Source organism: Netta rufina, assembly GCF_964035555.1.
Source record: "Netta rufina genome assembly, chromosome: 1".
Taxonomy (NCBI): domain Eukaryota; kingdom Metazoa; phylum Chordata; class Aves; order Anseriformes; family Anatidae; genus Netta; species Netta rufina.
Window position 1 is genome coordinate 82,324,645 of NC_140123.1, and position 27,704 is coordinate 82,352,348.

At 37.8% G+C, this 27,704-nt stretch overlaps 1 protein-coding gene across 4 annotated transcripts in view; it reads left to right on the top strand.

Annotated features, from left to right (window-relative positions):
• The window catches only part of CNKSR2 (connector enhancer of kinase suppressor of Ras 2), a gene marked incomplete at both ends in the record, with an annotated part of 217,493 nt that overhangs the window by 44,574 nt on the left and 145,215 nt on the right, over positions 1-27,704 (top strand). For all 4 annotated transcript variants that reach the window (XM_084306349.1, XM_084306350.1, XM_084306351.1 and 1 more), the window contains 2 exons: positions 4,148-4,350; positions 17,803-17,890. In XM_084306349.1, the coding sequence (XP_084162475.1) occupies positions 4,148-4,350; positions 17,803-17,890 (291 nt within the window). The remainder of the gene's footprint in view (positions 1-4,147; positions 4,351-17,802; positions 17,891-27,704) is intronic.

Sequence of the window (27,704 nt, forward strand, 5' to 3'; positions counted from 1 at the left end):
CAGCACGTGAAGAAAAGAGCTACAATTCATCACTCACACTGTCATGTGAAGCCACAGAAAAGTAATTAGCAGGTAAAATGTCTATTAATAGCTTCCACCACCTTTTGCTCAAGCACCTGCTGACAAGCTATTACTCCGTGTAGCTTAGCTTCATCAAGTTCTTGTTTTGTGATTGCTAGAAAAGATGCCATTAGAGCCATTTCTGTTGAGGTGGGGTGTCTCTGAAGAGACTTTTCCCCTGTGGCCCCTTGTTGATAAAGCAGATGTGAAGACTTGCCTTGCTGCTAGTAATCTCTACAAGCACGCAGAGACTTCTTTGTGCTTCTTTCAGTGACTGTAAATTTATTTTGGCTAATGACAGCACAACTTGTGTTAGTGCAGGCTAAATGCAGAGTAGGGAAAAACAAAGAATTGTCGTCTTTGCCTGCAATTATCTTTTTACGTTGCTTGGAAATAAATGCAGCATATTTCTAAGAAAACAATATTGTTAATAGTATACTATCACGTATAAAGTATGATTGAACTTGGCAGTTATTATTTGAGCAAGCTTTTTTCCAATATTAAAACATGCAACTCTTTGTTTCGTTTTTAATGTGGGCCAGAAATATTAGTGATAAACAAAGTGGGGATTTTGTTAGCTTGGCTGCTGTTGGATCCCTTCTGCTTGGAGGCTTTGATAAACACAGCTGCCCCAAAATATATTCTGCCTGAAATTTCTCTGTATTTTACATTTCTGGCTATATCTGTCTCATTACAGGTAAAGGCTTTATCAAAATCAGTGCCATTCCTAATGTATGACTGAATTGTATGTAGCTTGGACATCAAGTAGGCCCCTTCATTTTTTTATGTTAAAGAAAATGCACACAGTTGACAAATGTACCTGGAAACAGACTTTGTGTCCCTTCCTTTCCACTTATCTGGCAGTGAAAAAAGGCATCTGAAAAAGAATATGTATGTAGTCGTCACTTGAAATCACAGAATTGAAGGGGTTGGAAGGTACCTCAAAAGATCATAGGGTTCAACCCCCCCGCCAAAGCAGGTTCCTTAGTGCAGGCTGCCCAATGTTAACAAGAATCCACTAAGGATGGAGAGGAGATGCTTTTCTAAAGAAGCATATATGCACCCTGTTATTCAGTCACAGAATACTGTTTTGATGATCTTCTTGCTCAGCATTTCCTTTTTACTGATGATTTGCTTTCTGGTGGGACTTGAGGCCTATGTGTTATCAGCATAGGCTTCCACTGCAAGGAGGCTCATTGCAGGCTACTATCTGCTACCTGCCTCTCTGAATGGGCAAGGTATGGGCCAAGTAAGTGATGGAGAGGAGGATGAAGGAAGAGGTAAAGTACTTTGGAGCTGTCAAGGGAGATCTGTGGGGTGGAGCTTGGGCCTTGGCATGGGTCCCAGCCATGGGTCTTGTGTGTGGCCTGGCTGGGGGGACGGAGGGTGCCCTGGCTCATCTGGGTGCCTGGTGATCCTGCTGGAGCCTTCCCTTGTGTTGAGAAAGGAGAATGGGTTTGGTGCTGAGGGATTTAGCAACTTGAAACACAGGCCCCATTGTGGAAGTGTTAGTAACACTGAGACACCTGGGGTGTGAGGAGATTGAGAGTTGCTTATATGAGTAAACTGACTCTGCTGAGAATGAGCAAAGGATTTAGATAACCACATTCAGCTTCTCACTGACAGCCTTCTTGATTAAAAAAATTCAGCATTGCTGTATATTGGAAAGAAAGAAGGAAGTCTCATGAGGAGATGTGGCAGAGCTGCAGTTTGTGGTCGTTCCCCTTGGTGTTTGGAGACGTGAGCACCACGGTAAATGTGTGTTGTTATGGGCGTCCCTTGCACTGTGTTTTGGTTTGCTTGACTGCTTGAGACTCCTCTCCTGAATTTGCTCAGTGCAAACTGATTTATAAGAAAATTCCCATGATAAATCTTTTGTCTGGAGTATCCTTTGTTTGTTTTGTTTGTTTCTTTCCTTTTTTTTTTTTTTTCTTTCCCCCAAATAAGCTAGATGCTCAAGAAGTAGAATGAAATAAGAACAAGCCTTATTTTTTTTCTAGCTTATTCCTACAGAGTTGTAGATCTCCATCAAGCTCTCTTAACCACAACAACCACAGGGCAGAAAAAAAAAAAAAAAAAAAAAAAAAAGATAAAATTATTTGATGTTTATCTCTTTAATTTGGACAGATTTAATAAGTTATTAGTTATGAGCTGCTTAACTGCATAATAAAATATGTTTTACTTTTCCATCTGAATTTGTTGTTTTCATCTTGTAATTTTTTATTTATAGCCTAACTCTATCTGTTGTATAATTGCTATAGAATATTTACATGGTGAAAAAATCATTGCCCAAATGTACTGTCTTATTGGGAATTGAGCAAGGTGGCAGCACACAGACAGCACCTACGCAGAAACCGTGTGGTTGATAAACATGTCACAAAGTCTTTGCTGGCCAGAATAAAGATGTTCTCAGAAGTTGCTGTAGAGGTTTTAAAAATGCAACCTTAGCATATGTTCATTTCCCCTTAAGCTGAGTCCCACATCTTCCGCTGTGGAAAGACAACTGTCATGTTAGTGACTCCTCATTAAGTATATTCAGTTTACAGGTGTGAAGAAGATCTGGCTGGGAGATGGCAGGCAAGCCATATGCTGAACTCTCTCCTTTCTGTAATATTCCAGCATTTTCTCAGGATTAGAAATTGTGGGAGGGCTAGGGGCTGTGTGTTTACTGGGGTCTACATCAGCGGAATCTTCCTGGAGTCCCTGTATAATTAAAGAGGAGATAAGTTCTTTTAATAAATGTAGTAGGTGGTTTGGATTAAGAGAATGACAACTGCTGTAAATCTCTCTTTTTTCTTTTTTTTTTTCCCTCTCCCTCCATCACCAATTAAAAAAAAAATAAAAATAAAATACAATAAGTATGCTTCAGCAGTCTCAATCTTGATTGGTGAGTGTATTCTTTCTCCTCATGGACCGAGTAGCATGGTGAGAAAATTTTGGGCAGTTTGGGATGAGACATATTTTTAAGAAGTAGATTGTTCTGCATGCAGATGAGGTGCTTTCTGCACCCTGCTTTGTTGTTTGTGGTAGAAAATGATCCACGCTGGATAGTAAGCAGCCCTTTACATCATCCTCAGAACAAGTTGTGGCCATAACCCTACGATGTGGTTAAGGCAAGGAGTAGTTTTAGCAGTCTCTTCTCTCCTATGGAAATTATAAGCGCAAGCCTCTGAAATCCCTTATCTCTTTAAAATGGGAAGAAAAAAATCTCTTGAAATAATACTATTATTCTTTGTATTTGTGAGGAAAACAAATCTATTCCAGAAGCAACAAATTCACAGAATCACATAATCATCTAGATTGGAATTACAGATATTACTATAATATATTGTAATTAAACGTGAAATTATGGTATTCTCTAGTGCCATTTCATCACCATTTGTATATTTGAAGGATTTTCAAGTACTATTTGTTAATATTTCTGCATGATTATTTCTGTCTCTGGTGCATAGCAGAGGACCATATTTAAAGCTTAAGGGACTGACTCTTAAATGGAAGCAAAGTTTATAACTTGACTTTAAAAGGGCAGCACAGACACTGTGCAGACTAGCACTGTGTTCTCTGGTCTGTGAATCTGCTGGTCTTTTGCTGCTAAAAAGAATAAAAAGATAATGGACATGCTTCCAACAAAAGCAATCTGGTATTACACTGTGTCCATACTGTGTAATTCTACTAGTTGTAAGGCCTCATTCCTTAAGTGATTTTAGGAATCAGGGTGACAATGGGCACAAGGGACTGATCTGTAAGCATTAGATCTACAGAGAGAACCATTGGATCTTCTGGAAGTGATATACTGCTTTGAAAATCGATCTGCCAGATTAGGGTTTCTCTTCATTTTGAGGTGTTTTTCTCAGTGCACTTAAAAACAGCTAAAAGATCACTCATAATTTTTCTCTTCTTTTGTTCTATTTTTATGCACTTTAGAAACAGAACATGCCATCCATTTAAAATCTAATGAGTGGGTGTATTTCTACCTTAATTATTAGGAATGGTTAAGTTTTGAAGCAGAAGAGCAGTCTTGCTGTTCTCAGTACTTCATGTTCAGCAGCAGAGCTAACTTTGTCTTCTTTGTCTCTTTTTATTTCAGAACTATGGTTTGGAAACAGAAAATCTGAAAACCCTTTCTCACAAACTGAATGCATCTGCCAAAAATCTGCAGAACTTCATCACTGGGAGGAGGAGAAGCGGTCACTATGATGGAAGAACCAGCCGCAAATTACCGAATGATTTTCTGACATCAGTAGTGGATCTCATTGGAGCAGCTAAAAGTCTGCTGGCTTGGTTGGACAGGTAAAATCTCCCAAATGTGTCACAGGTAACCAGTTCATACACATGCACAAAACCCAACCTCTTTACAAAATCTAACATAGACATGGAAATTGAAGCAGAATTCATTTACAAATTTGCGGGGAAAGCTTGTAGCATTGTGGTTTTTTTTTCTTGTTAATTGGCTGTCATCATGAAATTCAGATAGCATCCAATATAATACATCTAAATTCACTGCAGCCTTACGCATATCTGGAAATACAACACAGCGACAGGCTGACATCATTAGGTTGTGTATATATTTTATTAACAATATAGAACAAATTGACCTGCGTAACTCAAATTCCTTGCTCTGATAGTATAAAATTGACAAACCTGTGAACATTCTATTCATGATATAGGTGTTAGTATATACTTCCGTGTGTGTGTGAACATGCATTTTGCAGGTTAGTTTTTTTAATTGCAATGTAATAACTCTGAAACTGTAGATGCAGCTGGAACTGGCACATACTCTTATCTCTGTGTATACGTGTCAAGGCTGGGGGGCAGCAGGGGTGCTGCAGGGGTGGCCTCTGTGAGAAGAGTACAGCAGCAGCTGCCCAGCAGCTCCCCCATGTCAGATAAGGGACAGTTTCAGCCAGCTCCAAAAGGGACCCACTGCTGGACAGAGCCAAGTCAGGGAGTGACACTGGCTGGGCCTCTGTGAGAACAGGTGTAAGGAAAGGGGAGTGAAAAACAAAACAAAACAAAACAAACAAACAAACAAAACAAAACAAAAAAAACTCCTGGGAGAGAGGAGTGAGAAACAGCTCTGCAGCCCCCAAGGTCAGTGCAGCAGGAGGGCAGGAGATGCTCCAGGCACACAGCAGCGGTTCCCCTGCAGCCTGTGGAGAGGCCCCTGGTGGAGCAGGCTGTCCCCCTGCAGTCCATGGGTTGCAGGGATCTCCATGAGCAGATCTCCATGCTGCAGCCCGTGGAGGAGCCCCCAGTGGAGCAGGTGGATGTGGCCTGGAGGAGGCTGCAGCCCATGGAGAGCCCCTGCAGGAGCAGGCCCCAGGCCAGAGCTGCAGCCTGTGGAGAGGAGCCCACGCAGGAGCAAGAGGTCTGGGGGGAGCTGCCGCCCATCCGTGGGGGACCCGTGCTGGAGCAGTTTGCTTCTGGGGGATGGATGGACCCCGTGGGACGGAGCCGTGTGGGAGCAGTGCTTGAAGAGCTGCTGCCTGTGGGCAGCCCCTGCAGGCTCAGTTTGGGAAGGATGGCATCCTGTGGGAGGGACCCCACGGGGAGCAGAGGCAGGGAGTGACTGTGAGGGAGCAGCAGAGACAAAGTCTCAGGGGCTGCCCGCAGCCCCATCCCCCTTTGCTGTTCAAGGTGTGGAGGTGGAGGAGGGTGGATGGGAGGGAAGGTGTTATTTGTTGGCTTTTAAATTCTCACTCCTCTTGCTTGTTACTAATAGACAACAAACTATATTTATCTCCCTATGCTGAGTCTGGTTTGCCCATGACAATAATTGTTGAGTGATGTCCCTTTCTCATCTCAACCCTTGAGACCTTTCTGTTGTATTTCCTCACCCTTTCCATTTGAGGAGGGGAAGTGAGAGAGCGGTTGTGGTGAAGTTCAGCTGCCCAGCTGAGTGACCACACTGTCACCTAGGAAATATGTGGGATCAGGACTTAACTGCTCTCCTTTACTTCTAATGATAGCAATAGCAATGTGCAGGTATTTAAGATGATCATTGAAACTCTTGAAGTGGTTAAAATGAATCTACCTGTATGTCTTTATAAAATATATTGCAGTGTATTTTTATCAGCAAAAATAAAATCCTTATCCTTATTTTTAAGGTTTAGCTGATCATGCATCTTATTTTGTATCCAGAAGCTGAAGTTTTTTCAAAGTATGATTTTTGTGTAATTCTTAAAATCAAACAGAATTGTTTGGGTTTACTGCTCTGGGTTATGTTGTGTTTCATTTTCCTGAGGAAAACTGGCTTCTGTCCCATAAATGATTTCCATATGAAAGGTTTAGGTGAAGCACGAATCTTTTCCATTTCTTCAGCTGAAGTGTAAGCTCTTTCTTTTGTTCAATAGACTGCAGCTACCACTGCTTCTTCTTTTCTTCCCTCTTTCAAGCCCTTCCAGAGATTTTGAAACTGAAGTTGGGCTCCTGAATTTCTATTTAGACAATTAACATTAGATACACAGAGAAGTGATTAAGTTTAATGGAAAGAGCTTAATGTTGAAACTTGAAAAATTGGGAGTATGTTTTTAGCTCTGTCTCTAGCCTACTGCTGTGACTTGGAAGAACTATAGGCCTCAGTTTTTCTCCCTGCAAATCTTTTTTTGGCAGAGAACATCATATCCTTCTGCATCTTAAAACAGAAAAATTAGCGTGAAAACATGTTACACCTAGGTGGATCAGTGTCTGGAACTTCCTTCTATTTAGAAATAATCTTGATTATTTTATCACTGGAATTGGGCATAATGGATAAAGACTGTTAGTTAATAAGTGGAGATAGGATTTTGCAAAAAATAGTTTGAAATTTAAAGAGTAAGCTTTCCCATGTATGTGTATTTAGCACCGAAGAACAAGCTATGGTTTTGGCATCTTAATATGAATTTAGTGGTTGAACTTTAGAAAGAAAGTAATCATTGGTACTAGGAAATATACAATAATATATCTTTGAAATATATATACGTGTAACACTACTGGCATATGTTCTTACAGAGAAGTATTAAAATGGTGTTGTCTGTCTACTGACACTTTTGTTTTCCTGCAGTATTGAGTTGTAGTGGAGAACTGCAAACCTTTCACACTTTTTTTCCTCCCAATTAATTGAATAGTAAAATCTTTAAATAAATAAATTTGAAGTGCCTGCATCATAGCACCAATGTGTCAGTCTATTACTGCAAACTGGGCCAAAATTATGTACTTCTAGTATTAAAAGACAAACCCAATCTCTAAAACTTGTTTGTAGCTCAGAAATCTGTGGAGAATTACCTTAGTAAAATTATACTTAGACAGTTATACTGTGTTTATCAGAGAGAATTCTGTTAGTAGGTTAAAGTGTTGGTCAGGGAAGACTTATTTTTTAAAATAACTTTTAAAAATGTGTATGTCAGTTCTACTCTCAAGTAAAATGCAAAATGACTTTTACATTTATCTGAAGTGTTAGCTGATCAAGTGCAGGAGCTCCAAGAAATTAAAAATGAGGGCAGCCATGGTGGGAGCTCTCTTTTAGCAGTGTTGTTGTTAGCATCCAAATAAGGCTTCCTTGAAGCGATATGTTAATTTCATTCAGATTTCTGGAAAAGCACTTTTGAAGATCTGCGTAGCTTAAACATGTAGTTCTGGCAAATGTTTTCTGTAATGTTTTAAGAGTTTTCTGATTTATGAGGGTGTGGAATTTTTTGATTAGGTTTGGTCTTCCTTCTTTATGAAGCCCCCAAAGTGGGGTGAAAGCAGGCCAATGAATGTATTTTTCTCAGGAAGTCGGAACATCTGGAATGTAATAGGATTATGCTTATTATATTTATTCTAAGCAGCTATTGGGGCCACTAGAGGGAGATAGAAAGATTTTAAATATTAAATATTTAAAGTCAGGAACATGGATTTAGTTTTATTCTGCACAGCTGTTTCTGTTAAATCTGGGCCCCAAATCTTAATTCTTTTGGTTGGTTTCTAATACTAGTTCCATCTCTGGGGTGTGAGAATGGGGAGAGAAAACCATTAGGAGGAATATAGGCTGCCCCTATGTTGCCTTACAATTCACACTGGGAAAAAAAACAGCAGCAGCTACAGCTTGCCTAGAAATGCCATGATGTGTGCTTTTTTTTTTTTTTTTTTTTTTTTTTTTTAACGTATAGAGAATGGCGATGTATCCACAGGACTTGGGCTTCACTTGCTGCTCTAGAAAGTTCTCTCTTTGCAATATTTCCATAGTATGATTACTGTCTGTAAAGACCTCATCAGGCCAGGCATAATTATCAAATGGAGTGTAAGAGTTGTGATTTGCTGAGTTACTGTCATTGTGGCTCTTGTAGCGGCATTGTGCAGGGCTGGTCCAAGGACGCTCTTTGTTCCAGGTCTCTGCCTGGAGCAGTCCTACTTCCAGATGTATGCCAGAGATCGAGGTTTTCATTGAAAATTAGAATAGCTTTTATTGCTGGGGCTTGAAAGTCATTAAGGAACTGGAAATTTTAGCAGAAAATTCTAGCTGTTTTCAAAGGAGGTTGGCTGAAGATTTTTAGGAGCATAAAATAGCTCTCCAGTAATTAAGTCCTGCAAAGAAACTGTCATCACCCAAATAGATTATGTCCTTAAACTTTTAGACTAATTTTAACTTCCTGTTACTTTTTCAACCTACAAAACCTTCCAAAAATGTTTCATCTTAACAGTGTTTTATTTAATGGCCTTTCCCTAATCTTCAATTTTTTGCAAGCCATTTTGTTGCCAAACTTTCTTCAAAACCTGAATCTTTTGTGAAAGCATGGTGCATCTCCACTTGAGATATAATTTAGATCTTAATCTGATAGAAAGACATGCTTTACACTGTAGCAACAAAATACTCATTTGATGTTCAAATCAACTTGACATCTAAATGTCTCCACTGAGAAGTGATGCTTCTCAGGAATTAGAAAATAATATATACAGTCATCCAGGTGTTCTGGACTTCCGCTTAGATTGTAGTTGTTACTTTCAGTCTTTATTCCTGTAATTCTTGAAGCTTGTGTATTTTGGAGTAGTAATTGATGCCATCGTTCTGAATCTTTCTTCTTCACTGATGTGCTGGGTTCCTGGAAATTATTCTATCTTTTACAGGGCTGATAAACTACATCCTGAAGAGGAAACCTCATTGCTTTTTGTGCAATGTGCTCCTTTGCTTGTGATTATGTACAAAGTTCTTCTGGATTTATTTCTCAATGTATCCTCTGAATGATAGTGAAAATACCCATAGCCTTACCATTAAAATTCATGCAACTCATTTTTTACAAATTCATTATTTGTTATAAATTCAGGAGGGAGACAAATACTGTTAAGCAGCATTGTTGTCAAACAAGGAAAACTCTCTGCCTTGTATTCCTGATCACAAAGTATGTTACAGTCTGGAAATCAAGCATCAAAGGTATAATGAGTACAGATCTCCTTCCCTCTCTCTTGGTTTTTTTTTTTTTTTTTTCTTTTTTAATTGCTGTGTTCAAAAATATAAAGTAGTCATAAATCTGGGAAAACTGGTATGCTGACAATTCAAAACAATCAAACCATAGTTGAAAGAAAAATAACAAATAGTTAAAGAAAACCATTAGAGGGCACACAAAGAAAAAAACGCAATTGAAAAGTGCATGCAGGTTATCTAAAAATAAAATTTGAGGTAAACGTCGTATGTCCCTCAAGCCAAACATAACCTTAAGGTATACCAGAGATAATTTTTAATGTATGATTAAAATAGGTTTACTGTTGCAAGTCCATTACCATGAGTTTACAGCATAAATACACTGCAATTGTATGGCATAAAGCTATCTCCAACCTCATAAACAGTACATTTTTCTGTACAGTAGTGTGTCCAGTAATAGCTGCACACTTAAATAGAAATTAGATACTTCTGTTATTCACAGGTAAGGTTTTATTCTTAGGTATTTACAGTCCTATGAAAACTATTTTGTAGAAGTGTTGCTTTGTTTGTGAGTGTGTTAGTGTTCCCTGCCTCTCTGAGATTTCTGAATTAAGTATGTATCATTCATCCATGGCTTTATTGAACTGAAAGCACTATGAGTTCACGCAATGTTGAGAATCAAAGTACTTTTTTCATAGTTAACAAAATCATGTTAGTATTTCACCATGTTACTTAAATCTTTAGTGACATCAATGAAAAAATCATAGTTTTTGCCCAGAAGCAAATATGAACTGAAAAGCCATTAAATCATAGGAATCCCAGAAAATTCATCTGATCTCTTCTGAGTTGGGAGTGTTAAACACAATTTATAAATAAATTTATTTCTTCGTAAGACACAGTTCTTGTGCTGTACTTGCATCTCATTTCTTTTCTACTAATTTGCTACAACCTGTTGATTGTGCTACTGAATTTGTGGTGAGTCCTGTTAGTGAAGGGCACTAACAAACACTTTTTCTTAGAAAAAGTGCAGAACTTACCAAGCCAGACAGACCGAAAGCTGTATTTTCCTCAGAATCTGGTCTCTCCTCGAGTGACAGCCTTGAGTGGTGTTTATTGACTCTCTAATGAGTCAGAGGCTGCTGCAAAATAAAGGCAACCTTGTGAGCAAAAGTGCCTTTCACACATCCTTTAAGCACTCAATTTTTCCCTTTCAGGTCCTACTGTACATCGTACACTTTTTTTTTTTTCCCATGAGATAGCTAGATTTAACAGGTAGGACTCATTAATTTAGTCTGAACTAGGAAAGACTATAAAGCTCATCATGGAAGTTGAAGGATCCTGAGGGAGCCTCGCCTGGAGTCATGTTTGGTGACAGATTCGTAAACTTTCTTGTCTCCTTGCTCTGCCAGCACAAAGCTTAATGTATTCCTTGCTTCTACTGCTGCCTTCTTCCACGTTGATCTTGGTTTGGTATGCTCTTTTCATTCACGTCCACCATGGTTTTATCTTCTTTGGAAACAAATGCTCTGGATGCTTTGAATGAGAAATAGTTCATAGTTGTGCTTCTGGGCTTCCTGCACATGCCTGCTATTTAATATTTGTGTTGTGTACTCAGAAGCAAAGACTCTTCATACTATACATCTTGTGCATCAAGAAGAGTGTTATTGTCTCCTTACAGTTTATATAGATATTGCTAATATTTGCAAATGTGGAATTAGAGACTAGGATTGGAGAAGAGCTGGTTGTTCTTAAAACTTTAAGTCTTTGTTAAAGACACATTCAAGATATCATGGTAGTTTATTTTTCAATTGAGAAATTAACAAAATATCTCATAGGAAGTTGTTATAACTACCACAACATTTTGTGTCTGTTACCTTGTCATAGATTTTAATGGTCATGAATTAGGATTTGTCAGGGAACACTGGATTTTCTTAGTATTTTCTTTGACTCAGTCATCTGTGTGGGCAACGATTCAATATGTCTTTCACAGCAATACTCTTGTATCCCTTGTTTTTCACTGCAGTTCCTTATCCCCATTTTGGAAATAAAAAATTGCTGCATGGATTAGACTGAGGTCTAAGTAGTAGGAACAAAGAGGTCTTGTGGAAATAGCTTTTGTATTCCAGGCTTTTAGAGCTGTGGCCAGAGAAAAATTAGCAGGCTGACAAATGTGTCCCAGTTTGATTAATTTACCATTCTTACCTGTAGTCTGATACATGAGCAAAATGGCACAAGATGAACAACAAGCCGTACTGTAAATAGAAATTGTTGGTCTTCTAAAAGATGTGGGTCAAATTGCTGACAGTAGTAATGGAACTTAAAATTTCAGATTAAAAGGCCTTTCTGGCAGGTTTAGATTTGCTTTTCAGGCCAGTCACAGAATGGTGAGGTATAATCTTTTCACTTTGAACCCCAGGTAAGCAAGTCATTTTGGCATGGTCTTAAATGTGCTAATATTCAGCAAAGCATGTGCATGTATACTTCAATTCTATTGAGTAAGGCTCAGATCTGTGCCTAAAGTTAAGGATGTTTGGATGCTTCAGTCTGGACAGCACAACAGGACCCCCAAGCCTTCCTGTGGGCTCTGTGAACTTGTTAAATGATGGTCTGTTGGGCACAAAGAGCAGCCTGCAGTGATGTAAACACTCTTGTTTATATTTAAACAATTCAGGTGTTCAGATTCAGCACATTTTTTAAATGTGCTTTGTATGAACATACTGTGGTAGCAGAATGCATTTTCCACTCAAATATGGATCTCCCTCTCTTCACCATGGTGACACACACAATGCATGCATTTTCTTACACTGTAGGTAAAATGTGGCCAGCTGGATTTCTTTGTCTCATTGTCTCCAGTGAATGAGCCTTGGTGATGTTTACTGTGTGACTATTTTGTAGTTTGAAGTAAAGTGGAGCATTCGTTGGGAGAATTATGCCTGAATGTTTGCAAGCCCATAACTTCTTACTTACCAAAAATGTTACTAGTTTGAAGTCTCCTTTACAGGGGACTTAATACAGTCCTGTTAGCTGTGCTTGGTTGTTGCTTGTTCTGACAGGGTAGTCCTGGTTTGTATGCAGGATGGTGGGGGAAAACAAAAGGGTTGGGGGGGAGGAGGAGCGGGGCAGAAGATGGGAAGAGTTCAGTGATTACACAAATAAAGTACTTTCTGTTCTTCACTCATAAACCTGTGAATCTTGTTTCCTTTATATATTTCCCTTTATGCTTGTTTCAGTGGTATGCCAAACCTGTCAGTAAATGCTGCCGAAGAATGCTACGGTACTTAACAATATTGTGCTACTGGAACATCTGTAAATGTTTAACTGAGCACTCATTTAAAGAATCCCTTTATTCAGTGCAAATTTTACTGCATTCATCCCTGTTTTTACATAAAACAGTTTCATTACAGTAATACGTACTTTTTACATACAAGTAAGAGGTTTGTTTCATGAAAGTCTCAGAATGATGAATCCTATAAGGATTCTTGCACAAATACATATGCAATAATATTGTATATTCAGATTTTTATTTGAGCTTAATGTGTACTTTTGAAGACTGGGTTATTACTGATTTGTTTAGCTATCTCTCTAAAGATTTTGGACTTTTGTTTTTACACAAACTGCCCTGAGTATGTTTTTCCTTTTGGGGATGCTAAAGTAAGGATAATATGGGTTTTAAAACCCTCACTTTGTCTATTGTTATAAAATATCTCAGTACTACAAGCAGTGGTGAAACATGATTAACTTTTGTTTTGGGGCAATGCTTTTACTAACAGCCCATTGGGCCAGATCATAACTCTTTTCAAATGAAATATCAATTTCTATATTTTAGTATCGTTTCTCTCATATCAAATGTAAAATGAAGATAAATGAGGCTAAACTATATGAGTCTGAAAACACTGATAACATAAAAATATCAAATGTATGCATCTTCTTCACAATGTACATCTTTTAATTGTTTAGGAAGGATTTTCCCTCACATGCAGTAATTGTGAGCATGAATAACTGTTGAATAATATTGTTTCTTAATAGAAGAACAGTTACATGTGAAGGAAGTAGCTTTACTGTACTGTTGTAGCTACTTGTCTAACAGAAAACCTTCAGAGAGGCTGTATGAATTAATGTTACCTGATTATTTTTTTTCTTTCCAAGAGATGCTGATACTGCTGATAATTTTAATTAGGTATCGATTCCTAAAAGGGTGTGTACATACATCCGTATGTATGTGTGTTACAGACACATCGCACACACATAAATATAGTCATGTTTCAGACTTTAATATTTATCTCAAAACAACACTTTCAAAGTATGAAAGGAACTAGTAGCTCCATGTTGTTTGGCTTTAGGAAAACCTTGTTTTCTGGAAACCAGTCTATAAACCAGGGTTTTGAAGTTGATTGACTGCAATGTTAAAAAAATTAAGAAGTTAAGACCGGTTGTAAGGTGGCTGTTTTTTATTATTATTATTTTTCCTCCTTTGAATTAAATATTTAGAAGCTCTTCATTTCACTGGAATATGTGGTGTCTAATGAGATGCAGGTTCACAGGGTGGAAAAAATAAAAGGCTCTCTAGTCTCCAGCTGCATGCATGATCACAAAACATACATGAATTTAATTATTCTTGGAACTTTTTACCCACCCACTTGTGAAAATACTTTGCAAATGGGTTCAAATGTTGGAAAGAAGGTAGAAAAAAGGGGGAAAACAAGGGGAAAAACAAACAAAACAACATGCATAAGTTTGCAAAAGCATTGGCATGATTGCATAAATCTCCTTCACTTAAGATGCCCAGCTAGAAAGGGTAGACAAAGAGTGGAAAGGAGAAATCAACAGAGGTCTGGAAGAGGAAATGAATGGAAAGGGTATGTGGTCAGATAGTTGCGCTGTGGAGTTCTAAGGGTGTTCCATGTGGGTGTTGCAAAGGAAAAGAATCACTGGTTTTGAAGGAAGAAATAATGAATTGCAAGAGGAACTGAATAAAAGAGGTTCCAAGAATATGGAAATATATATGGAAAAGATCTTGGACTGAGAGGTGAGACCATGGAATGTATAGGTCTGTGTCATAGCAGGAAGTGGGGCAACATATGGCTTCAGCCCAAAGTTGCTTTTAGTTCTTTAAAGAATGTTGAATTAGGCAATGCACATGTCAAAACTTCACAGAAACTTTGCTTCTCTGGAATCAGAGGATGAATCTGAGATTTGAAGGTCCAAGGCTGAGAAAGATTCAGCTCTGAAAGAAAATAATAGAAACTGGAAGATAATAGAAATGGCTCAGGCAAGTCAAGGAAATACCTTTTAATTAGACCACTTCTCTCTACTTTTTAAGCTATTCCTATTACTTGGTATGTTTTTGGTGACTTGACAAGAAAGGTGTTGCTAATTGAGAAGATGCATGTAGGGTTTATTTGCATCTCATTTTTTTCATCTGTTTTCAGTCAATTATTCTGTTCTGTATTAAAATTATACATTCTGCAATCAGTGGATATGTTAATGAAGAGAATTTTTTGTCAGATGATTGTTTCACAGTGTCTATTATGAAATCCAATTAACGATCCTATAATGATGTTTCTATTGACATTTATATTGAAACTGCTGGCATGTTGTTATGCCAAGTGTTGCTGTACATTCACTGTTGAAATTGAGGCTCAGGATGTAATACCAAAACGTGTTTCCTTGGGCAGTAAATATATAGAGATGCTTTTGTCCTCGCTGCTTCCCCAGCTGCCCATTGCAGTAGTCCATGTGTATGGAGATTGCCTCCAGTGAAATGGGCTGAACTGGGGAGGAGGAGGAGGAGGAGAAAAGGGAATTTCAGTTTTAGTGGTCCAGTTTGTAACAGCACCTTCATGGAGGCACTGGCAGAAACTATGATGTGAGGGAATCAGTTTATAAGCTACAGAGGAGGTAGCTTCTCAAAATATCAGATATTCCTTATTGATTTTTAGGAGTCTTCTCCCTCTTGTTGCCACCCATGCTGCCTGCTTCCCATGCTGTTTTCAGTAAATCTTCACAGTGTAAACAGTGAAAGAGTAATGTCTCAGTCCCTTTGCCTGTTCTTAATGTCAACAAAGTTTATTTGGGACATTTTTAACGTTCTTCACTAAGAGCAATGATGGTAAAAATGTCATTATTTTCCTCGTGAACCGTGAAACCAAAATAAATTGTGAAAGTATAAGAGAAGATCATGCAGTATTAGAAGCCAAAGCCTACCATGCGATTTTGTTTAGAGAAATGCTGGAGGCTTTGAAATGTCAAATAGATTCCAGTTGTGTAATTTGAGGATCAAATTGTATTAACATCCATACTTAAAGTAAAAGAATACCATTTGCTGGCTTGATTTCATTCATTTTAAATAGAAATTAGTTCATAAATGAACATGACCTTTTAAAATAAAGGTTTCAGGTAGATTTCAGAACCTCATCAGTCATAATTTTAAAAAGAGTAATAACAATACTTTTGTACATTGTGGCTAATGTACTATTTTTTTAAACACACTAGCTGTTAATAACCAGGTAGTTGAGCTGACTTTTATCCTTTAATATGCTCACATATCCCCTGAACTTCACTAATACTGTATGCATATGTCTGCAGGTAGGTCTACTATAGTTTGTATACATAGTGCAATTGCTGTACACAGCATAAAACTTAAACTGTGATTTTTGATTATAGCTTTTGTCAGGCTCCTTTAGAACTTACCCATGTGCTATCTACTAAGTCCTCACCGTCTACTTGTTTCTGCACTTCTTAAACTCCGCCTTGCTTCCAGTTTCTGTAGTTTTATTTTATAATTCCCTGGAAGACACAGGCAGAAAAATATGTTTTCATTGCATGATGTATTACATCAAATTAAAGCTGCTAGATTTGAGAAGGCACTTCACAATTCATGTCTTCTTGTGAACCATCACGACTGGATTGAGAATACTGGAGAAGCAGGAGGGCATTAGAAGAAGAATACAGAGAAGTCCACATGAGCATATTAATAGATGGTTCCAAATCTACCTATACTGAAATTTCAATAATTCTGCATGCAGAAAAGAATTTTAGAAACCTATTAAGATTCAGTAAAACTATATTTGTTGTTATCATTTGGACATGTGTATAGCAGATTTCTTTGTACTGACAACTTGTCTTTAGGCTTAGATGAGGAAGGTACAATATCAAGAGCAAAAAATTTACATGTGTATACAAATATACGCTCCAAGATTTGATGGCAGTTGGGGGAGGAATGAGCGACCCAGCTTAATTTAAATCCACTACTCTTAAAACTGTTTAGAGATTTTAGCACATTGCATGATATGTTAGGTTTTTTTTAGATGTTGTAACCCTTGCAGTGATTTGCCAACTTTTTTGGTGTAAATGTTTGAAGCAAGTATATTAGCGAGAAATGGTGTATTTGTGATGCTAATAATGTCCATAAAAACCTCATTTGCAACACTGAGGAACAAAAAATCTTTGCTGATCCTGGAGAAAATATGCCAAGCATTTGGCTACTTCTTGAATATAGAAAATAGACCAAGTTGAATTTATACTTTGATAGATTTGTAAAACAGAAATCAGATGACTGCCACCCTCACTAACCAAATACATGTATGTTTTAGCAGTGCCTCTAGATAACAAGCAAGCTTCTAGGTAGCCAAGCATTTAAAGCCTTCTGACAGGTTTTAAGGTGTAGGATATATGTAGGTGACTTCTTTACGTGCTGGATTATACTTTTCATCCCACTAATTACTTCTGACTGTAGCACAATATGGGGAGATGTTAGGTTGTGCCTCTAGCTTACCCTTTGCATCTGTTTCATAATATTGATCCATCCCTGGTTCTAAACGCCATTCTTCCCATTGGATAAAGTTTTTACTTCTTCTAAGTTTCTCCAATAATTTTACCAGATATTAGATCAGGTCCCAGGAATTCCAGTGAATCAGGCAAATGCTCTTCTAATGTGGCTCACAGCTGGGCACCACACTTAACACATGTGGAAGGGGTACATTTGTAAGGATGTTCTCAACTGCAAAAGGCAAAGTTGTGGGGTTTTCTTGTTTGTTTGTTTGTTTTTCTTTTTTCTGGGAGAGGAAAAGTAGTCCCTAAATAAACTGGAAGACTGTGAGAAATAATACTTCAATAAATGGAACTGCCTAAAGAAGAATTTAAACATATGAAACCAAGGAGAGTTGAACATTTTCCATGGACACATACCCTATGTTTTACAATGTTAATAGTAGATTTTAGATACTTTCTGTGCTTTTAATATCACTAGAAAAGAAAAACATTTTAAAAAGCCCTATGCGTATTAAGTGCATTGTGAACCAGTGAAGCAAGTGGATATATGCCAGTGCTGTTCAACACTTCTTTCTTTTTCTTTTTCTATTTTTTAGATCACCTTTTGCTGCTGTGACAGATTACTCAGTAACAAGAAATAATGTCATACAGCTCTGTCTGGAACTAACGACAATCGTACAACAGGTATGAGACAATCTACCTAGCAATTTGTTTTTTCCTAAGAGTAAGTGGCCATTACCTTGTTCACACTGTTTTGCGTTACTCTTTGTCTATATCATTGACAAATTAAGGGAATAGTAGTGCTTAGTCAAGGCTTTATAAAAGTCCTGCTTCCTAGTTTTATAATAGTAGTTGGTCTGTGCTGTACATATGTTTCTGCATATCTCAGTAGAGGAATCCATCTTGGTTTCTCTAGTTGAATAACATCACTATAAATTTGTGAAATCTACTTGATAATTTGCATATCTAATTTCATATATTTTGTCTTTGAATTAACTCTTTGGTTCAAAAGGTGTGTATATATTGGAGCTTTGTCATATGTTCTAAACAGCAGTAAAGATGACACGTCCCCATGAGGCTAGAATACTTGGTTTTGGTGTGCAAGAAATTCAAAAGTAAACACTGAGAAGCACTTGCTTAATAGGCTTCATTTTGCAGTGCAATTTAGAGAACCTTTCTCGCTGTTTTGTTTCTTCTCTGTAAAGTGGTTTAGATCTGTCCCTATCCTTGTCTGTTGGAAAGTGAAAAGTGTTTTGCTGCAAATTCAAACTGATATTGATAACACAGAATCATTTAGGTCAGAAAATACCTCTAAGATCATCAGGACCAACCATTAAGCTAGCACTGCCAAGTCTACCACTAAACCATGTCCCTAAGCACATCTACATTTTGTTTTAATACCTTTAGGAATGGTGACTCAACTGCTTCCCTGGGCAGACTGTTCCAATGCCTCACAACCCTTTCAATGAAGGAATTTTTCCTAATCCAACCTAAACCTGCTCTGGCGCAACTCGAGTTCATCGTGTCTTATCGCTTGTTGCTTGGCAGGACAGACAGACCCCACTACAACCTCCTTTGAGGTAGTTGTAGAGAGCAATTGCTCCAAGCCTCCTTTTCTCTAGGCTTAATAACCTCAGCTCCCTTGATGAATCCTCATAAGACTTTTCTCTAGATCATTCACCGTATAGTAGAAATAACCCAAGAAATTAACATAGTTCTATTCTGTTGAACATCATCCTGTACCCTGGTGCAAGCCTTTCTGAGGTTACTATTCATCTGTCTACCACTGATAACTGTGAAAGGACATAGCACCCTGATGAAAAAGGGCATATATCATCACTTGACCATTTTTTTGGTCTTCCATTTTCAGCAGAATCAGAAATGTTTATTGGCACCAAATCCTTCGGCTTCAGCTGAGTTTGTGCAGCAGCCTGTTGGCTTCATATTCCTTTCCTCTAGAAAAAGGTCAGGAAAATTTCTTCTGTGCTGGCTGTTGCAGGGCCAGGTCACAGCCATCTGTTGTGAGATGCTGGCCCTCCTCAGTGTGTGTGCCTGCTCGCTTTGGGCTGCAGTCTGGTGCTGAGGCAGGCAGTGCTTTAGGGGAAGAGGAGATACATGTGGTGTAGTTCCCATCATGGAGAGGGATGAGGCTCCAGAGAAGGTTGTCTGTCCTGGTGGTTCAGCAAACACAGAGGGAATATGTTGCTGCCAACATGGAGAATTTTGAGGGAGTATTCACAAATGAGTAGGTGGAACAGATTCCTGTAGCAAGGTGGGGGTTGGCCTGTTCTCCCACGTGCCTGGTGACAGGACGAGGGGGAATGGGCTTAAGTTGAGCCAGGGGAGTTTTAGGTTAGATGTTAGGAAGAACTTCTTCACTGAAAGGGTTGTGAGGCACTGGAACAGGCTGCCCAGGGAAGTGGTGGAGTCCCCATCCCTGGAGGTCTTTAAAAGACGTTTAGATGTAGAGCTTAGGGAAATGGTTTAGTGGGGACTGTTAGTGTTAGGTCAAAGGTTGGACTCGATGACCTTGAGGTCTCTTCCAACCTAGAAAATTCTGTGATTCTGTGATTAAACGGAAGAGGGTAGGCAATGTAGGAGAGCTGGGGGGATTTTTTTTTTGTAGATTTCAGAAGTACCAGTCTACCTTGACTGAATTGAGCAATGCTACATTTTTCCTATAGTCCCTTGGCATGACTTTGTTTGATGATGCTCTCCCTTTTGTAAAAGAACTGCATTTTTCTCTGATGCTTTCATAAATGCATACAGTACCAAAGATTAATTGGGTTTGCCTTCTTCCTGAATTAGAGAAGAGCAATACTGCTAGTTCCGCGTGTTCAAGTATTGGAAACAAAAGTTTCTCACTTGAAGAGAGGAAAAAAAAAAAAAGAAAAACTTATTCCTGTTCATTATTTTTCTTCTTCATTATTATTGTTTTTATTTTGGTGTGGAAATGGAGCATGGGATGTTCCCTCCCTACGGGCTACACAGCAAGGGTGCATTTTTGCCACTTAGGGCCATCCTGCACTCTGTGCCAGACTTCTTGCCTTCACTCTGCCTCAGACTGCACAGAGGTGTCAGCTGTAGTGGCTGTGGAAGAAGAGCACAGACCTGTGGTTTTGTGGCAGGCTTTTGTGCAACTGTGTCTTAATCTGTTGTCCCATGGTGTGTTGTGCCCTTGTTCGGCTGTGAAAAGGGGTTGGTACCTCAGGAAAAAGAAGCATGAAGGACCTCCCTTCTCCTTGACCAAGCAGCTCATTTTTCATTGATGTAGCTGTGAGTTGCTGTCTAACTTTCTAAGTGGGGAGGAAGGGGCACCTGATCCATTTTCATGTGTCCACTATTAATAAAAAGGTGGGTAAAATATCAACTACTGCAGTATTTCCCAGGAAGTAGATCAGTATCAGATCACTTTCTTCCGGATTCATCCTTATTCATGGTACTACTAATTTCCTATGGCCTTAGCTCAACTATTTTAAAGATTTTTCAGTGTGCAATGAAATAGACCAAACATTACTTTTAATACCTTTAAAAAAAAAAAAAGAAAAAAAAAAGTATCTTCGCCAAAACTGACATGATTTCCCAACCAAGAAGCAGTTCAGCATATGAATCCATACTTTGAAGTCAGAAGGAGCATTTATGTGCCCCAATGTAAGCACACTCTGGAACTGAACTGGGCTGTAATCAGAAGAATGATAATGAAAAATTCCATTACTAGTCCCAAACACATGTGGATTGATCTCTGCTTAAAACAAATGCATTCCAGTATAGCATTTCAAGATGGCTTCACTGGGCTTTTCTTTTATATGATCACTGAACACACTGAAAATCCCCATTGTGCTTTCTAAAGTCTGTAAATTGAATGTTTCAGTATCACCTTATCAAGTGTTTTTTGCTGTCTTAGAACCCATTTTATTTTGTATGCGAAGTATCTCATAGTACTTCACTACCTTATAGTAATGTAGTTTATTTTTTTTTCAGTTTACGAAAGACCTGCAAAAGGCAACATTGCAATTCTTTATCACTAGTTAACAGATGATGTAAAGCCTAATGGTGTATTAAGAAAAAACATACAGTTAGTACATTTTCTTATACTTTTGACTTTTTTTCAGGTCATTCATACAATATAAAAATAGAACTCTAGTATTCACTTCAGTAGCTGAGTCCTGGGAAGATTCAGAACTGATTTTTATGTTGTTTATGCACAGCCAATATTCAGAAGTTTTAACCAAAAATGATTCCTTAGTCAAGAGATGGGAAGAAAGCTAAAAATTAAGCTGACTTGCTTGTATTATTTTGCATGCTTTAAGGCTAATTGTAATGTTAGTATTTCTCCATTGGATGAAGGTGATTTGTTCTGTCCCCTCCCATCAGCACTAAATGGATAATGAAGGAAAAAAGGCAGAAATACTGTTCTGTTCTCTCATCTAAGTATGAAGTCTAAGAAAAACTATTGAGTGTCTTTGCTTTAACCTTTAACTAATTAGAGAAGTTGGGTTTATAATACCTGCTTGGAGACCGACTTTGGAATAAAAAGCAAAATGGCACATACTTGGGTTTAACCATTTCATTTTCTCTGTGCAATGCACATTGCCCAGGACCCAACTAACAGGCCAGTGCGCAATGCATATTTGCCTTTGGAAATAGATGCCTCAAAGCGCTGCAAGTTATTATCATAACCTGTTTTGCAGTCACACTAATCATATGCTTCTATGCATCTGTTTTATTTTGGTTTAAGGTTTTCTCCCCTCCTGCCATGCCCTCCTCCCCCACCCCTTAGGACTGTAGGATATTGTTTCATAGGCACTTCCTGCAGGTTTTCAACATTCATACCATCCTCCTTGCTGATGGCTTATTTAATTCAGAGTTTACATTCTTGTTTTATTTTTATAACCAACTCTTTTCCTTGCAGCAGAACACTGGGGAAGAAAAAAAAAAAAAGCCCATGAGACTATCGTGCGTGATATTTTCTACCATCCCTTTGCACTCTCTCCCTTTCTTCCCTATGCCTAGCTGTCTATTCAGAGCATCCCCGTAGGAACTGAAGGGTGTGCTGTACTCAGTTTATACTGCAACAAGTAAAAGGGCCTGTTTTTTTCTTGATAGTAAAAGATTAAAGGGATAAGAGTATACAGGTGAGTATACAAATACATGTAAGGAAGGACATAAGTGACCACTTGTCTTGTCTTCTATGTAAGTCAGATTGCTATTGATGGTTAGGCAGGGAGTCCATCTTCAAAGGATGCTGGAATGTGTTCCTTTCCAGTCTTTTAAGAACATAGCATTAGCTACAAAGCTAACTGTAAGAAGCAGGTTTATTTATTTGTTTTAAGCAATCTGTAGGCAGCTTTTATTGTCATTTTTAATGCTCTTGTTCCTCAGGAACCCATTGGGATTTCACTTAAAAAAAAAAAAAAAAAAAAAAAAAAAAGGCTTTCTTCCTTGGGATTAAAATTCTGGTAATTTTGGGAATATCTGAGAAGTCTAACTTTGTCAGGCATTTAAAGAAAATATTACTGCCAAACACCATATTTCCTATTATTGCTGTACAGTAGCAGTCATGAGTTTTTTCACTTTCCTTTATCAGCTTTCACAATGATTTGCTGAGTTTATTTAGTTTTAAGACCATTGGTGTTTGTCTCCCAGCTTTCATGTTTTGTAGGATTTACTTAGCAAGATGTTCTAGTTCAAGCGTAGCTGTAGGCCTATAAACCCTTATTTTCAAGAGCTTCACTGCAATTACTTCTCTGCCTAAATACTTTTTTTTCTGAAAAAAGCCTGGCTCTGTCCTCTTGTACTCTCCCTTCAGATATTTATAGACCCTCAGGTCCTTTACTGCAGTGCTGCTTTCCAGCCTGGTGCTCCTCTGCCCCCCCTACCCCAGCACATACTGGTGCCTGAGGTTGTTCCTCCCTAGGTGCAGGTCTTTGCACTTCTTGTTAAACTTCGTGAGATTCTTGTTAGCCCACCTCTCCAGCCTGTCCAGGTCCCTCTGGTTGGCTGTGTGGCTCTCTCAGCCACTCCTCCCAGTTTTGTGCTTCCCACAAATTTAATGGAGGGTACACTCTACCCAGTCATCTGGATTATTAATGCAGATATTATACAGGGCTGGAATCACTGTTGACCCCTTGAGTACTCTGCTTGTTTCTGGTCTCCAGCAAGACTTTGTGCCACTGACCACTATCCTCTGGAGACAATCATTCAGGCAGTTTTTGATCCACCTCACTGTCTGCTCATCCAGCCTACATTTCAACAGCTTCTTTATGAGGATCTTTTTGCATACAATGTCAAAGACCTTACTAGTGTTCAGGAAGACAATATCTGCTGCTCCCCTCCCTTATTGATCAGGATGGTGATTTCATTACTTGGCAGTCAGGGACCTGGACTGTCCCAGGATTGTTCCAGGATATACTTCTGACTTCATCTGTCCCACGGCAATATTTTATGGTAAACTCAGATTTCAGATAACGTGGAGTGAGAATTTGAGTGATGCAGTTTGGAAAGTGGTGGCCAGGGTGACCGATAGCTAGGAAAGACAGACATCAACAAAAACTTGTACCTATAGGCCCCTAGGACTTTGAGCTAAAAGCCCTAACATAGAGCACAGACAAAAGTGCCCTGTTCACCGACTCAGCCAAATGATTTTGAGCTTATTCAACATCTAAAGGTGTCTGCAATCCTAAAATGTACTTGTCCATGTACTCCTTGCCCCAGTGGAGTAACTTCCTGTGCTAGGGGGTAATCCGTGTTAGGCTTCTAGCCATTGTTATTTTTCAGATGAAAGGTAATGAAAATGATCATAAATGATTTCTTGAGTAATGAAGTATTTATATATGGCATTACATCTTTTATGATCAAATGGCTGTAACTTACATGTTTAATGTTTCAAATACTAAGCCATGCTGAGGAAATGCAGACTTATTTTTGCATCTGAAGTTTAAAAAGAGAATTTACTCTTTAGGCCCTCACTTCCCTGAATCATAGAGAAATAATTCTATTAATTTTGTTAGCACAATACCAAATATGTGAATTGTGAAGAATAATTAATATAATTACTAGTAGTAATATTGTTACAAAGTAACACTCTTCTATTTTCAATTACAATTTCTCAGTTTTGTGTTTTTTTTTTTGAAGTCCTAGTTATTAAGGTCTTTAAGGACTTGCTAAATATAGCTTTAAAACTTCAAATTTAAGGTCATACTAAGTAGCTAATTACCTCAGGTATCTTTACTTAATAAATGGTTTTCAGTAGTTTAGTGGCATGAATGTTTGAGTGGTTCCTCATTAAAGCTGCCTTTCACTTCCAGATTGTTGGGATTTTCAAAGCAAGAGATGTTTGATGGAAACAAATTTGTGCATCAAATTGTATATTTTTTAATTTAAAATTTTGAAGTTCTTCCTTCTGCCCCAGTGTTATCATATACCTGTGCTTGCAGCATTTATTAGTCTCTTTATTAGTCTACTACTAGTAATTGTCCCTGTTCCCACCCCTTTTTTTATGTGAACGTATAACGTTTAATGTAAACTAGATGTGAAAGAAATTATTGGAAATAAGAAACTGTTTTGCTTTACTAGACGTTATCTAAGCAATTATCAAATTATCAAAAGCATTTATCAAATCAATTTATGCTCTTTAGCAATGTTTTCCTTTTTTTCACAGTAGAGTAGATTATTTCTCCATAGTACACTTTTATTGAAAATTTCATATATAGCAATGTAATGTAAAAACTGCTTAATGTGCACAGATGCCCTTTTCTGATTACGGTAACTTTTCTGTTATTTTCCTGTACCATTTTTTTTCCTTGAAGTGTCTTACTTGTAGAGATATTGTTGTCTTTTGATTTAATTTTTGGGGTAACTTTTGGAATAGTATTAGGCATGGAGTACCTCAAATGATAAAACATTAATAACAGTCTAGATGTATGTGAGCTGCTACCAGAAATAATTTGATGCCTCATTAATTGTTATTGAGATATATGCTGTAAAGAGTAATTTTGTACTTAAACTTGAGAAGTCCATGATGTGGTATTTTTAAAAGAGCTTATGAAGTCACTCCATGTTTAAAAACTCACCCTGAAAAGTCCTGTGAATTTTTTTTTTTTGCCTTTGTTTTCCATTCTTGGAGAAAGTAATTTCTTTTCACCATAGTTGGAGAGGGATTAAAAAAAAAAAAAAAAAGAAAAAAGAAAAAGATCGCTGAGTACATAAGAAGTTACCAGAAAGCAAAAATGGGCTGGTGTTGGTTTGTTGTTGTTGGGGCTTTGGTTTGGTTTGTTTTTCTTTAAGATGTTTTTCTTCCAGATTAATGATTGACAGCCTCTCACAATGGGAAAAATGAAATACAAAGCAGAATAATTTGAACGGAAAAAAGAGTACACTTTTTGATTCAATATATAATGGTAAACCAATGCAGCTGTTGGGTTTTTCTAAGAAATGGAACCTGAGTGGGTCAAGGTGATGGTGAAAGAGTGTCAGGGACAGCTTAGTTTAATTCACACACTGAATGGAAAATAATTATAGGAAGTAGCAGAAAGTCCATGGAAACTGAGACCAAGTGTAGGCAGAGGGGAAAAATGTATTCTGGTGTTTCATACATTTCCTTTAAATAAAACACGTATTCTTTTCTTAGACTGGTTTATATGGACACTGTGTCAGTGCTTGTTCAGCGGCATCATGATTTCCATTTGACTGGAGACAGACAGTGGATATGCCACACTTCTGTAATTCTTTATAAATGTTAAATTTAATCATTAATATAATCTTAACCCATCATCATTAATCATTATCAGTAGAAGTTAAAAATGAGACTCTGCATTTCTTTTACATAAGAAACTCAGATTTCCCTTTCCAGAGTCAGTGTAGTCAGTATAATCAGGTGCAGTGAAGCAGGATTTCACTTCAGTGTGGTGAATTACAGAAATTGTGTGTTGCTAGGTAGCTAGTGGAAGCTTTGATCATGAGAAAGTGTAGGGTCAAGCGTTATTTCAGGAGATAATGGGAGATACATTTGTGTTTGTTTGCTTAAATCCATTAAAAACACATGAAGAATTTCAGATGATCCCATATAAAATGTTTGAGTCATAGCTGAGCCTGAACTGCTATCTTCCTAAATATCTTTTTTTTTTTTTTTCTCAACTTCAGTTATTTCCTCTGTTGGCAGAATAACCACCTAGCCACTATATACATCACAAAATATTTTGCTGCAATTGTGCTTGATAAACAGGATTTCTTTTTAATGACAATGCAGAAGGAAAAACAGAAGGTAAAAACTAAGAGGTTACTTACCTCTAAATGATCTTGGAGGTAACTTTGGAAACTTAAGAACTGCACAACACCTTGCACTACAAACTACATTTTGCATGTCAGTAATAAAAGATTGTGAATGCCTGACACTATTTATTCTGGGTTAGAAGTGTGGAAAAAGGTGTACTTTGTTGTTTCTTTTTCCCTTTGAATGAAATATTTTTACTTAATTTCCAGCCTCTCATCTGTTTATAGTTTCAGTGGATTAGTTTTTTTTTATCTGCTGCATGTCTCTGCATAGAAAAATTATCTGAAGTATTGAAATTCAGTTTAGATTGTGTAAGCACTTGGAATCTAGCAAGATATCTGAGCAAGTATTGATGTGCTTTTAGCCAATGCTGAAATACTTGCTGGGGTTTCTAACGAAATAGTGCACCATCTCATTTTAGAAAGAGTGTATTGGAAAAAGTGTGACTCTCTGTATGCAAATTAAGAACTAATATGTGACCAGATCCCAAAGGAAAGCAAAACGATGTCTTTCACACAAAGGAGGGTAGAAATAATTGGAAATGGAAAATGACTTCAGAAAGAAGAAAAGAGCTTAGTGCCCACATTGCATCTCTATTGATCCAGAGAGCAATTTTTCTCAGTAGTTGCTTGATCTGTGGGTGATTCATGTAAGTTATGTTAAATTTTTACATGGAGCATTCTGTTACTATGGTGATAGGTGCCACTCCACGCAAATTGTTTAAATAATATTAAGGCAATTCTTTGTACTCAGTAAGCTGGATAATTGCTATTAGTTTGTACACAAGGGTTGTGAACTTAAAAAGTAAAATAAAATAAAAAATTGCAGTTTCATTAAATGATCATGGAAAGGCTCTAGGTTTTTAGACGCATTTGTGTAGGTTGCATAGGAAATGTCTTTTTGTGTAGCATTTATTTAATAGCTTGCATTATATTTTTTACAATAGGGATATTTTTCTCTTCCTTTAGTATCTTAAATGGCGTGTGTTCACCATTCTGTTTTCTCCCATCTCCGTCGTTTCTTACGTATGTTTCCGATGGGGGAGGACAGAGTGGGTTGCTGCAGATACAGATGAGTTCTGGCTTAAAAGTGGAGGGGCAGGGAATAATAACAGAGTGAGGATGCTATAGACCCAGAATCAAGAAACTGCAGGAACTGAATAATTGTAGCATAAGTGAAAAAGAAAAAATATTTCTGAACGGCAGTGGGAAGAAAATCGACAGGATT